The sequence below is a fragment of the Asterias rubens genome, chromosome 22, assembly GCF_902459465.1.
Source record: "Asterias rubens chromosome 22, eAstRub1.3, whole genome shotgun sequence".
NCBI lineage: Eukaryota > Metazoa > Echinodermata > Asteroidea > Forcipulatida > Asteriidae > Asterias > Asterias rubens.
This window is the reverse complement of record NC_047083.1, coordinates 1326804-1340261: the sequence shown is the minus strand read 5'-3', so window position 1 is coordinate 1340261 and position 13458 is coordinate 1326804. Positions and strand designations below refer to the sequence as shown.

The window sequence follows — 13458 nt, the reverse complement described above, 5'->3', positions numbered from 1 at the left end:
CAAGAAGTTACTCTGGGAACCCGTTAAATTTAACTACGGAGTCTTGAAAAAAACATCGAATACGAAATTACAAGTAGAAATGGTATAGTACCCAGTAGCTTTTCCTAAGGATTGAGCGATTCTTTGTGACAGGGGATCTGACTACAGTAGTGCAAGAAATTTCTCCAAAACGTAAATTGTTGTTGCAAATGGTCTGAAAAAAAGTACGAATTTGTTTGTATTTAAAACAAATTCCTGGACCGAAAAACAGAGAACCCAGAAATCCTTTTCTTCATGCTGTATTACGTGTTGCGATTGTGACTGGCAGACAAGTAAGTATCTACTCAAATTATTTCGTAATTATACTTTAGAATAGAAATTCTATGATTTGAATCAAATTAAATATCATGAGTTTCATTTAATTTTCATTGGGATCACATTTTTAGTTTGTTGTTGTTAACTAATGGATTTGCTGTGTATATGACTTTATCAAGTAAGGCAGACAATTGTTTAATGTACAAGTTCAACAAGTACATTTGTATTTTAGTAATTAATTTAATGATATTATTATTTCTATTTGTGAAATTTAGTGAACCATTTTAAAAATTTAATGTTTGATGATTGTGATTGCAAAACTCAGAATTTCTGGGGCCCATTTGTGAGAGAAATGAAACAAACAAAAGATAAAAGTATTTCTCAGTTAATACTATTCCATGTGAAACTGTTGCTTTTTCTTCCTTGTAATAACAATAACCAAATTTTGTTTAATTTGTTTATTAATTTGTTATTGAATGAATTGATGAATCTATTTTTAAGATCGAGTTTGCTTTTGTTTTTACAGACAAAACATCTTTGTTATTGTTGAAGAATCTCTCTACTGAAACACCCCTAAAGAAGAACTGGAACCTCCCATACTGCCACCATGTCTTACATGTTAACGCATCTCCACAACGGCTGGCAGGTGGACCAAGCCATTACCTCAGAGGAGGATCGCGTTGTCATCATACGCTTCGGCCACGACTGGGACCCCACTTGTATGAACATGGACGAGATCTTGTACAAAATCGCAGATAAATGCAAGAACTTTGCCGTCGTTTACCTCGTCGACATCACCGAAGTTCCAGATTTTAACAAGATGTACGAATTGTACGATCCCTGTACGACTATGTTCTTCTTCCGCAATAAGCATATCATGATTGATTTGGGAACGGGAAACAACAACAAAATCAACTGGACTCTTGAAGATCCTCAGGAGATGATTGACATTGTCGAGACTGTGTACAAAGGGGCGAGGAAAGGGCGTGGTCTTGTGGTCTCGCCAAAGGATTACTCAACCAAATATAGATATTAACCCCTTGAAGTTATCAGAACACACTTACACAATTGTACAATGAGACCATGCTTTGTCCATCTGGAGGTTGCTGTACAAAAGTTTCCCCATGTGATGTTGAATCTCTGTTTTTAGTCTGGGATTCTGGTATAGTCAAAACAAGTCATTGTTCCAAATATTAACAGCTTGGGTGTTGATTTACTGTATGGTGTTGGCCGGTGGACTGCACTAGTAAACTTATTATGCATTAATGCTTTACAAGGCATTTGGGGTGGAAAGTCAGGCCTTGGGTTTGGGGACATGCCTCTAGGTGCCTCCCCCCCCCCCCTCCTTCCCGAAAACAACCCACACACATACATGTAGTGTCCTCAAATGAACACACACTCTCCCCCCCCCCCCCCCTCCAGTCATCAAGATGACTGCCCCTGACCCTGATGAAGGTTTGCAATTTTTAAACCAAGTTAATTGTTGTAGACAGGTGGATTTGGGGTTTTGCAAGGACTTCTCCAAACAATTTATTAGAAATGCTCAAAGAACTTCAACATTGTTCTAGACCAGTTTGTTTATTTTATTTTACACAGTAAGACACATTGTTCAAATACTTTATTGGTATACTTAGTAGCATTTGATTACTTATTTGTTATTTAGTTTACTCATATAATTTCATAAATAGAGTTCTGTTTTGGTTTAGCTGATTTTCGTTTGTCAATAAAAACATTCAAAAAACATTAACTTCTAAGAAAACAAATGTGGTATGTTATTTTTAGTTCACAAATTTCAGGCCTCAAAACAACTCGTAGTACCCACAGCATTGCAATAAGGTTTATCGCGATTCAGAACCGCAATGCATTGTGGGGAAGGAATATGGGGCAGTTTCTATGCAGTTTCTACGACTCGCGCACGCAACGCCTATACCTTTGTGTGGGTTCAACATACCCTCTCTTGATATTTTGCTATTCATGATAAATCTTATGGTGCCCTTTGCAAAGTTCTAATAGGTTTTCCCTCATAGAAGTGCCCCTTTACCAAAGGAACATTGCTGTGGCCCTTCAAGACCGAAGTTCAAGGCCTGAGACTTAAAGTGCATGGAAAATGATAGCTTTGAGGGACGGAAACACATACACTTTATAAAACAAGCCCTACTGATTCCAAATAAAATATTACTTTACCATTATCTGTGTATTTGCACTGGAAAAAGAAACGACAACCCTAGCACTCGCATGACCCCCTCCGCCCCCGTAACGTAAAAGTAGGACATTGAGATAATGATATTAAACTGTGCCAAATTACATGATTGTCTCATCAAAGGCACAATCTTATCACCTACCTACTGTAATATTTGTAAGTTAAAGTAGCAAGAGATAAACCAACCACTTAATTGAAGAATTGTGGTGGTTTCTTTTCCCCTTTTAATCAGAGTTAAATCACTGATACATGTTCATAGTGCACCCTCTGTGGAGATAATTAACATTTCAATGGTCACAAAGTGTCAAACACTAAAGTATAAATGACACCTTGGGAGAAAATCCCTAAATTTATATATATTTAAAATGTTGCAATTACAAGGCATTATATTGATCATGAGTTAAACTGAGTGCATGATTTAATATTAAAAATACAAAATGACCACAACAGCAGAGGTAAATATAAGGCAACAGTTGCCAAGCGACACAAACTCACTTCTTCCGTGACTTGACACATACATTAAAATTATGCAGTCTGACCAGTGTTTGAGTCTCATCATTCAATGAGGAAGGCATAAGCGTCCTGACTATTCACACCCTGATGTAACGCTGAAAAATAACCGATATGTGAGAAGAGGTTTGGAACGGCAAGGTACTGCTTGAGTTTGGTCTTTTCACGATAAGCATCCAAGGCAAAGTCTAGGGGAACCATCGGAGTACACCTGATTGTGTTTAAGTAATCCACCAGCCCCTGAATCTGAATTCGGGGAAACACAACTGCAGGAAGGCAGCAGGAAGTACCTGGTGTTAACTTGGTGAAGTGTTTTGAAAGGCCGTAAAGACGAAGGAAATAAGGCCGACCAATGAGCCAAAAGGCCAAGAAGAAGTAGCAGAAACTTAGAATGAAGACAATGTTTAGAACTAAGGCAAGTTTCCGTGACTTTGTTGGGAATGTTTCGTGACCCGTGGTAAGGTGGTAAATTAGGGATAAAACCGAAGCCCCGGTGAGGGAGAGTGCGATCCACTCATAGGCAAAGTACGGGCTCCGGTGAAAGTCTGCTAAATTGTCTGGAAAGTTCAGTTTCATCCACACCCAGTCATTCTCGCCGTGCGTGTATTGTCCTTGTAATGTTTTCCTCTCTAGTTTATTTTTAAGGAGATAGTCCAAGACTTCATAGAAGTTTGAATGTGGCAAAGCATCATCTTGGAGCAGTAAGACGTAGTCAGCTTTGAAGGTGGCCGCAGATTCAAGGCAAAATGCGTAATTCTCTTTCTCGCGTTCTTTGCTCATCTTCTCATGTCGAGTCCGATTCCGTGGAAACCGTCTCACATGGAAATATTTTGAAAGATAATCGGCTTCTTTATGTTCGACGCCATTCTTCTCGACATTGCAGATGAACATAAACGTCTTATCTTGGACGCCATGAGTCCTAATCGCCTCATGCAAACGCGCCATAACCTGCGTGAGGTACTGCGTTCCAACCGTCTTAGACTTTTTCTTCTGTCTCTCTACGCTTACGACGCCAATGGCCAACTGCAATCTCGCTGTCCTCGGTGACACACGTTTCCTCACATTCTCCAAATCTACCTTTGATAGATAATCTTCTGCTTGTTTGATTCTGCGCTGGTTGTATTCATAAACTTTCTTGTGGATGTCAACGGGACTGCTGAAGTATTTAGAGTAAGGCAGATTTCGACAAAGCAGGGGGAGTACGATGACAAAAGTGACACCATAGATCAGAGCTGCCTTTAACAAAACGTACCTCACCTGGAAAGAAAATTAAACTTGTTATTAATTTCATCATCATCGTCTTTATGTACTGTGAAGAAACCTCCCCCAGTATTGCTAGCAAAATAATTAATGTAATTACACCTGGAAAGAAAATTAAACTTGTTATTAATTTCATCATCATCGTCTTTATGTACTGTGAAGAAAACTCCCCAAGAATTACTAGCAAAATAATTAGTGTAATATCAAAATTAGAACTAAATACAATCACTAACAGGATTTAAAAAAGTTATTCCAGTCCCTTGTCAATACGATGTCACCCTCTGCCTCACCACAGCTCTGGATTAACAGTTCACGTGAACTAAAAAGCAAGCCATTATTTTAATAAAAACAAATAAATTAAAAATAAAATAGTTGCATGTCTTTTTTTAAAAGTTTTAACATGAAGGAAGAAATAAACAACAGGCGCAGTTTGTCACTCATTTTGGGTTAAATAATCCTTTAAAACAATTAAGTCTGACTTTCATGGTTTCCGCATACAAATAAAGTACCTTTCCTCTAGTCCATCCCGATCCCCCCCCCTCCCCCCGAGAAAACACCCATTATCCCAGCCACAGGACCCCGTCCCACACTCCCGGCCCCGCCCACATCCCAAGCCCAGTTTAAGTTATTAAAACATAAAAATAACAACACCGCCATCTTTTCTCACCTTCTTTGACCACAGAAATGAAAAAGTCAACATGACGAATGGCCTCACAAACGGCCATGCAACGTAATCAAAATTATGCTTGAGTACTTAAGCTACTGTACAAAAGCAATGGAATTACAACATTTCCTTCCCTCCTTTCCAGTGAAAATGCCATCAAATCCTCGATCTTTGTTGTGGAGATCTGTAGCAGACGAAGTGGAGAGGACGACGACATTATTAAGAATAAGCGCGTTTAACCGCATGGTGGCGCTATTTATTTTAGTAGAAGCGCTTGGATTTTCTATTGTTTCAAGTAATAAGTTTTGTTTGTGGGCGTTCCACAAAAATGATAGGTTCATTTTGTACATCGCACTAATAAAAAGTGACCTATATGAAATTTTGTTTGTCAAGCTGTTGAACTAAAATTGGTTACTCATCATTTTACTGGTTGATTTTCATTAAGAAATATTTTAGCTGTCATCACAATTATTATTAGTCAAGTAAAGTTTTTCTCATGGAGCATGTGGGATGCAAGGACCCAGTCTGGCTGATTGGCTCCGCCTTTGTGACTTATTCTTCTGACCATGAGAGAGGCTTGCCAAAAGTTTTGAGGCAGCTATAGAACCGAACCCTCATCCCATCAACCCTACCCCCCCCCCCCTCAAAAATGTACATTACCAATCATGGAGAAATCAAAATAACCAGATTGATGTTTTATTGCAATGTTTATGTTGATTTTGTTCGCTTGTCAAAACAATGAAACCAACCACCACTTAAAGATCCCTTTAAAGAAAACCGTTATTATCCTATTTTAAAAAAAAAATAATAAAACTTAAAAATTTGAAAATAAAATGAGAATGGAAAAGGTTTAGTTTCAGTGACTGGATTTTCTTGGCAAAATGATGGGTGGGATGGATGGATGGGGAAAGGAAGCACAGTAATCTTTATTGTTTTACTTTATCATTGGTCAATTTGAGATTTACAAAAAATACAGAAATTATTTCTCATAATAGTTTAAAAAGCTAGGCAACAAAATATACGGTAAACGGGTAAAACAATAACAAGAAAAGCTCAACCATTAATTGTAAATAGCGCCACCTCGTGGCAATAATTGGTTAACGAACAAAAATTAGGTCATCGATTCGCAAACCAATCACAACTGCAAACTGGATCACGTGGCTGCATATCCTTTTGAAAGATGATCCAAAACAACGTAACGTTTTGAAGTGCAGCTCAGTCTGTCAATAATTATCGTTCTTCAAAGGTAAGAAATCATTCATTTTTTGATAATTTTGAAGTTGTTTGTACATTTGGAGTATTTCTTCATCCATTTTGGATGCATTCAATTATAATTTGACTTTTCGTTGTGGTTATTTAATGACGTTTTGCAGGATTTTGCGGAGTGGGCGATGTGTTTCGTCTGGTATGTCTGACACCCAGCCTTCTCTTGTCCGGATAGTGTAAATTTAACAGTTTAATTTTAAATTTAGTTTTAATTTAGTGTAAATTTAACAGTTAATCCTGACAACTTAAACAGAGGAGGTTACCAGACTAGCTCCTCCAACCACATTTTTTTTTTTTTTTTACAAACTTTATTTCAAAATACTGACTGGCTTTGTGGCGTTTTGTAATTGATAACCTGTCTTCATACATTAACAAGCGCGCATATTTATTTTGCCTTTCTGTGTGTGTGTTTCCTTTGTTTTGTAAAAAAGATAAGATTTAAGAACGAGGTCGAGCCCGAGACTACGAGAGGAGATGAGAATGAGAATGATCCCTCTCCCCTAGACCTCGTCATGCCCCTGGTCGGAAGCCTAACTAATCACTTGGTGGTAAATTTGTTGTTGTTTATGTATGGGACATCTCACCATCAATAATTTGATATTGAATGAGGTATGCAGATGAGGTTTTTCGAGTTCTATCTAAAATGTAATATTTTTTAATAGAATCTATTTAAAAAAATGTTTGCATGGAAGTACGCTATTAAATTAATATTTTGTTATTAACAAAAAGGTGCTAGACTACTTTTATTTTAAATAAAGCAATCCAAGACTGCAAGAGCAAGAAGGGGTCATTGTCTTGGAATTGGCGGTTACAGCTAGGACTGTTGTGAAGCCAGGGTGCGAAGCTAGGGTTTAAAGGCAGTGGACACTATTGGTAATTACTCAAAATAATTATTAGCATAAAACCTTACTTAGTGACGAGTAATGGGGAGAGGTTGATGGTCTAAAACATTGTGAGAAACGGCTCCCTCTGAAGTGACATAGTTTTTGAGAAAGAAGTAATTTTCCATGAATTTGATTTCGAGACCTCAGATTTAGAATTTGAGGTCTCGAAATCAACTATCTAAATGCACACAACTTCGTGTGACAAGGGTGTTTTACCTTTCATTAATATCTTGCAACTTCGACGACCCATTGAGCTCAAATTTTCACAGGTTTGGTATTTTATGCATATGTTGAGATACACCAAGTGTGAAGACTAGTCTTTGACAATTACCAATAGTGTCCACTGTCTTTAAATTAAATGCTACATGTACTTGATGTCCTCTGCTTCAATCAATGCATGATGATGCACTGCCGAACCAACTGTGTGGCTGCTACTATTCGGACACGGCCTCGCTCAGTCGAGCTCAAAGTCAAATGAATCTTCAAACCACATGGAAAATATTAAATGTTTTACTTGACTTTCAAAATTTCTTTAAAAATAATATGAAGAAAGCAATGTTAATTAAAGCCAACTTTTGTTTAAAGCTTTTAAATTTTTGAAGAGAAAATGAACCAATGAGACAGTAATTTTGGCTGCATATATGAATAAATATAAACTTGGTATAGAAATGTGCTTAACTCCACCCCTATCTTTGCATGTGACCAATTATCCTTGTTGTACATTTTACACACGGTCTTGACCATGATTTCTGTCAAAACTCTTCCTTTTTTTCTTCAACTGTCAATCTACACAACTTTCTGGCTTTTGTTTTACCTCGAGTGAACACCTGTTCACGGTGACTCGCTCCGCAGCAACAACACCCCAGCTTAGAAAAAGACCTGGATACAAATATATCCTTTACTCTCAAACTCAGGATATTAAATTAGGCAACTGCGTTACTCATAACTTTTTCACATACGCTGAGTATCCGGTGATGAGCGCAGTAGTGTTTGATTGCGTCTGCAATTTAAGAGTCTCTCTTGCACTCTAGGCAAAAAATAAAATAAAAACATGTTTAGCGTCCCCGCCCGCTTCCTTTTTAGAGGCCTTCTCCTTTATGTTATTTTATTTTAATGGAAAAAAAACATATAATTTAACCGTCTCAGCAACAAATTAAAAGGTTTCAAAAAAAATAGCGGAGCCGCAAGTCTTAAAAAATGTTTTGTGCATCCATTTAAAAAAAAAAGGGGGCCCTCATTCCTTTTTTCAGAAAGGGAGGACGCTAAACGTGTTTTTTATTTTATTTGGCCCTATATTATCACCACCAGGGCCCATAGTAGCTAAGCACGACAAGGCTTGCTAGACTAATGTAAGGTTACCAGCCAAAATATAATGTCACATAATGTGATTTGTGACTGGTATTCTACTTAGTTTTGCTTAGCAGCAAATTGTTATGCACTATTTTCTGCTTTAAGCAGCTCTGTTAAATTGGGCCCAGAACCCTGTTTCATAAAACTGCTACTGACAGCACAAACAATAGCTAAGCACAAAATATTTCTGCTAACCAGAAACATGGGTACTGTAACGACTAAGAGCATAAAGTAGTGCAAGCCTCAACAACCTACAAACTAGGGTTGAGATGTTTGATCAGTTGACTGTTAACGTTAAAATCATAGAACAATGTTAAAATTCATGTTTCCATACCTTCACAGTTACACAAAGCAGACGGTTAATAACAAGTTTTTAAATTGGGACCTTCCTTTTCTTCAAAATGTTAGCCCCAGATGTTATCCAGGGAGAATGATTGATCCATTTTGTTGGCCGAACTGTCTAATCTTAATCCCCCACGAAATGTGTAATACATTATTTCAATCCCCTACAATAATTGTTAACACATCTTTGTTAACATTCTACGTTGTAGGCCTCCACACCTGTTGTTTGTAGTTTTGTGACGGAGTGGCAATAGATAGTGTTTTCTATTTTTTAATCCTGACCGATCTTGGAAAGTGTGTTGACAAAGTTACATAATTGCTTCTTTTACAGATAATAATATAAGTCATACTAGGTATTTGTAATGCTTTAAACCAATCTAAACAGATGTTCAAGGCGCAGCAGAGACAAAGATAGGCTCACATGTAGTTCGGATTTGAATTGACAGAAACAGTTGAAAGGTTAAGCGGAAGTCATAAGTTCTGTGTTACCGTTCAGACAAATATAGTAGATGCATAGCACAACCCTTGAATCAACCAACAGCACCCACAGAAATTGGTTCAATTGACCTTTCACCTTTATCACTGTGCAGCCATCTTGAATTTCTGCCATTGATATCAATGTTAACAAACCGAGGCTAGAAGAACAAATTAGTCTGGTTCCTAATCTTGAATTTCTGCCATTGATATCAATGTTAACAAACCAAGGCTAGAAGAACAAATTAGTCTGGTTCCTAATCTTGAATTTCTGCCATTGATATCAATGTTAACAAACCAAGGCTAGAAGAACAAATTAGTCTGGTTCCTAATCGCAAGATGATTATTAGCATGCATTATTGTTATTTGATATGAGGAACATGACCAAGATGGAGTCAGCATGATAAAGGTATATTTAAGTCTTTCAAAGTGCTCCATTTGCATGCAATGCAGTTGGTTGCTTTGTAACAAGTCCCTAACTCATTTTGAGTGCAGTGATGTAGCCATGGGGGGCGAGCCTGCCCAGTACTCACAACTTTTGCCCAGCACTCTGAGCAAAATACATCGTGCCGCCCAGCAAAGATTTCCCCTAGAATACGTCAAAACATTGTCCACTGCATTGATCTGAGACACAACTAATGATATGTTTAAGGAGCATCAAAATGTCACAGAGAAAGAACACAGTCAGTTTCTAAAAGGTAATTGATTCAAAATGTTCAACTTATAGTATGGCCCCTTCTGGCAACATGCCTAAAGCTTGCACTTTATCAATAATGGCCCCATAATTAAACATGAATAGTTTTAATTTTTGTTTTTGGGGTTTTTCACCCATTACACCGATGTCTGTTAGCACTGCCTACTCAGTACTGTCCCGACTCCTGTGAAAAAAATTAACAGGCATGTTACTCGGGTGGGATTCGAACCCACGACCCTTGCAATTCTAGAGCAGTGTCTTACCAACTAGACTACCGAGGTTGCCCGGTAGCTAGAGGCAGTTCGAATCCTATGTTTTGGCAGCGGATACCGCAACGATATAATAGATGTTAAATTTGCATCGGGGATAAAGAATATTAACTTTTGGTTTTCACCCATACACCGATGTGTGTTAGCACTGTATACTCAGTACTTTCCCCGAGTCCTGTGAAAAAATATCACAGGCATGTTACTCGGGTTGGATTCGAACCCACGACCCTTGCAATTCTAGAGCAGTGTCGTGCCAACTAGACTACCGCAACGATGTAATAGATGTTAAATTTGCATCGGGGATAAAGAATATTAACTTTTGGTTTTCACCCATACACCGATGTGTGTTAGCACTGAATAATTTTGTTGATCCATTTCACCTTGGTGGATTTCCCCAAAAAATTGAATACAGCCTACCACTAAAATTTGTCTAGCTACAAGCCTGGATACGTGTATTGTAAAATGATTAGCTCCAAGATTTCTTTAACAGTTTGATTATGTAAACATCTGTGGTATGTCTGGACTGTGGTCAGCAGCAGCTACCTGACCATTCATTCATTCCTGGTAACCCCACTCCAGTCTATATTTATACCAGTGAATCATGCAGGGAACCATCCTTGTTAGCGTCACATTATGTATGGAGCTGGAATGCCAACTCATAACACATTGAAATATTATTCTTCAGGACCGAACCTCTCCATGTTTGCAGTACATTATTCTGGGAGCAGTTTTTTTTTTAAGACAAATTTCTTGACAAATAAACAACGGGGACATTTGTTGATGTTTGCATTTTTAGTCGAAGCAGAAATATTTTGGCATGACCTAAAATATTGTTTATTAGTTTTTGTCTGTGATTATACTAGAGTCATCGTGATGAATTTGGCAGACAAAATATTTTGAAATTTATAATTGACTGTTAATTTTCTTCTCATCACTCCCTAACAGGGGGTATAGAGCATGTTCTCTACATTAAATGACTGAGGACAGGTCTACAAACTAAAGGATTAATCTTAGGACGCAGGACAGGTTCAGTTCCGTATCCAAATGCGTAGGATGCATTGAACCCATCCTAAGTTAGGACGGGATAGGATTGATCCTAGCATTTTGTGAAATCGGCTGCAGGTTCCTTTAATATGTCATGTATGTGGTTCAGGAACAACAGCAACAGTAAACTCAATTATTGTCGCTCAGCAGGTGCATTGTATAGTTAGCACTAATCCAGAGGATTAAAACGAAACACAATGGGCATTGATTTGAACTGGCTATACAATTTGAGTGATTATGTTCATCATGACCTCTCATGAGGTCACACATGTATGTAGATCAGGTTTTCTTTAGTTAGTATTCTCTATGGTACAATGTATTGTTCATATCCTTCCCACGTTGCGTTTTTAAAACAGGTTTACATTACATTTTGTAGATGTAAAAATACATTGTATTGTAGAGTTAAGGTTAATGTAGATCAGAAGTTGAGTTATTCTCCAGACTTTTCAGTGGAAAAAAAAATGTTATGTATAAATTCCTCAAAATCTGTAGGATGTTTCAAGCGATGATGATTGTGCGTTTAAACAGTGTATGAAGTGTTCAGTACTGTCAAGAGAAAGTAATCTCTTTACAGTAGATAACAATGTATGTAAGACAGTCAGTTGAGCGACAGGATGTCTTCAACCGACGCCTTCTCGGGAAACTCTGATGGTCGTCAGACTCAGAGAGATGTCTCTTATTATAAAAACAAAAATTCAGCAAACTTTGTTTGAAGATCAGTTTTTGTTGGTGTCGGGGTCTCCCTTTTAAAACAATTTAAAAAAATTTTTTTTAAATGTGTTTTTGGTATTTACAGCAAATTTTGAAGCCCTTTTCAAAATTCACAATGCCCTGGTTCTATTTTTATGGCAGGGTAACTGCTATTGTTGACTAAAGTCATTGCCTTGATGTTCCTTGAAATTGTCCAACAGAAATGTGAAATTTCCACTTTCCAGTATAGGTACCCTTTCCAATCAATTAAATTCTTTATTGTCCACTCTTTACAAACGAAAACTTGCCTTGGTGCCCTTGGTGTCCCTGCCTTTTCCAAAACAAAGCATCAGGCCAGATACTGGATCATTTCAAGGGGCACCAAAGTTTAAATGGGGCATTTAGGTAAAATAACAGGCCTACAAAAGCCTCTGATAGTCAGTCTAAAATGGGCTCAGACTTCTGGATATTCTTGTAATGTAGAATAATTACATTCTCTCTACATGGTGTTCAATGTGCGATGAAGAACAACGACATTACACAATTGATACACAATGCAATACGAAATTACATCATCATAAAAATGCCAAGTTCTGGTCACTTGAACATTTCAAGGGGCACCAACGTTGACCAGGGGCATGTGAGACAATCAAAATAGCAGTTGCCTCTGATTATTGGTGTAAATTGGGCTCAGACATCTGGATGTTCTGATTACATTCTCTTCACATGGTGTCTAATGTGCAATGAAGAACAACGATAGTACACCATTGGATCATGATACACAATGCAATACAAAATTACATCATCATAAAAATGCATGTTCTACGAATTCATCCCTCACTGTCTCTCACGGACTGACGGACGAAGCTTGACTGAGGAGTAATCGACTGCTTCGCAAGTATGACTCACCGACTTCGTGGGCTGATAATAAATGCAGCCAAACAGAATCTCCTTGAGGAATACAAACAAATATTCACAGAGAGCTCTGTGTGTGTGATAGAAGTGTCACCTTTGTTTCTAGTGTGCCTTTATTATTGGTGTTTATATTTTTAATTATATATGAGGGGCGAGGGAGGGGGGGGGGTGTGACAGAGTGCGAAGGGGTGAGGGTATGCTGGCAATAATAAGCTTGGAAAGGGTAATGTGTAGGCTTTCTTGCAATGTTGTTGTCGTCCGACGGAAAAGAAAATTAACTGCAGGCCTTGATTCTAGGTTTCTAGGTGTGTGCTATTTTATTTATTAATGCAGGGAAAATGTTTGGAAATTTATTTGAAGGTGATTGTTTATTTTACAGGAATGAGAAATTTCAGACTTTTGTTTGAGTTCAGATTTTTGTTGTACTTTTGTGTAGTCTACCTTGTGGAAAACAGAGCAAAATCTTAATTTCTATCCATGGGAAAGTTGTGAATGGGTTTTATGACATGTTCATTCTTACAGACTGTGAAGGAGGTTACCCTGTTTGATCCCAAGGAGTGGCAACGTGCCTCCGGCGGCAGTTGATTTTGGTAGTGACATGT

At 37.8% G+C, this 13458-nt stretch overlaps 3 protein-coding genes across 6 annotated transcripts in view; 2 read left to right on the top strand and 1 right to left on the bottom strand.

Annotated features, from left to right (window-relative positions):
* The first annotated feature begins 137 nt into the window (after positions 1-137).
* LOC117305066 (thioredoxin-like protein 4A) lies at positions 138-2041 on the top strand. Its single transcript, XM_033789780.1, has 2 exons — positions 138-311; positions 821-2041. Exon 2 carries the CDS (start codon positions 902-904, stop codon positions 1328-1330), a length of 429 nt encoding a protein of 142 aa, XP_033645671.1. The 5' UTR covers positions 138-311; positions 821-901; the 3' UTR covers positions 1331-2041.
* A 215-nt stretch (positions 2042-2256) lies between these two features.
* LOC117305149 (transmembrane protein 246-like) lies at positions 2257-5131 on the bottom strand. The gene is made up of 2 exons (XM_033789935.1): positions 4932-5131; positions 2257-4261 (listed from the first exon to the last, which is right to left on the bottom strand). Exons 1-2 carry the CDS (start codon positions 4962-4964, stop codon positions 3050-3052), a joined length of 1245 nt encoding a protein of 414 aa, XP_033645826.1. The 5' UTR covers positions 4965-5131; the 3' UTR covers positions 2257-3049.
* Positions 5132-6097: 966 nt separating this feature from the next.
* LOC117304937 (cytoskeleton-associated protein 5-A-like) overlaps positions 6098-13458 on the top strand; it is a 52172-nt gene continuing 44811 nt past the window's right edge. For all 4 annotated transcript variants that reach the window (XM_033789583.1, XM_033789582.1, XM_033789581.1 and 1 more), the window contains exon 1: positions 6098-6174. The gene's annotated coding sequence lies outside the window, so the exon portion shown is untranslated. The remainder of the gene's footprint in view (positions 6175-13458) is intronic.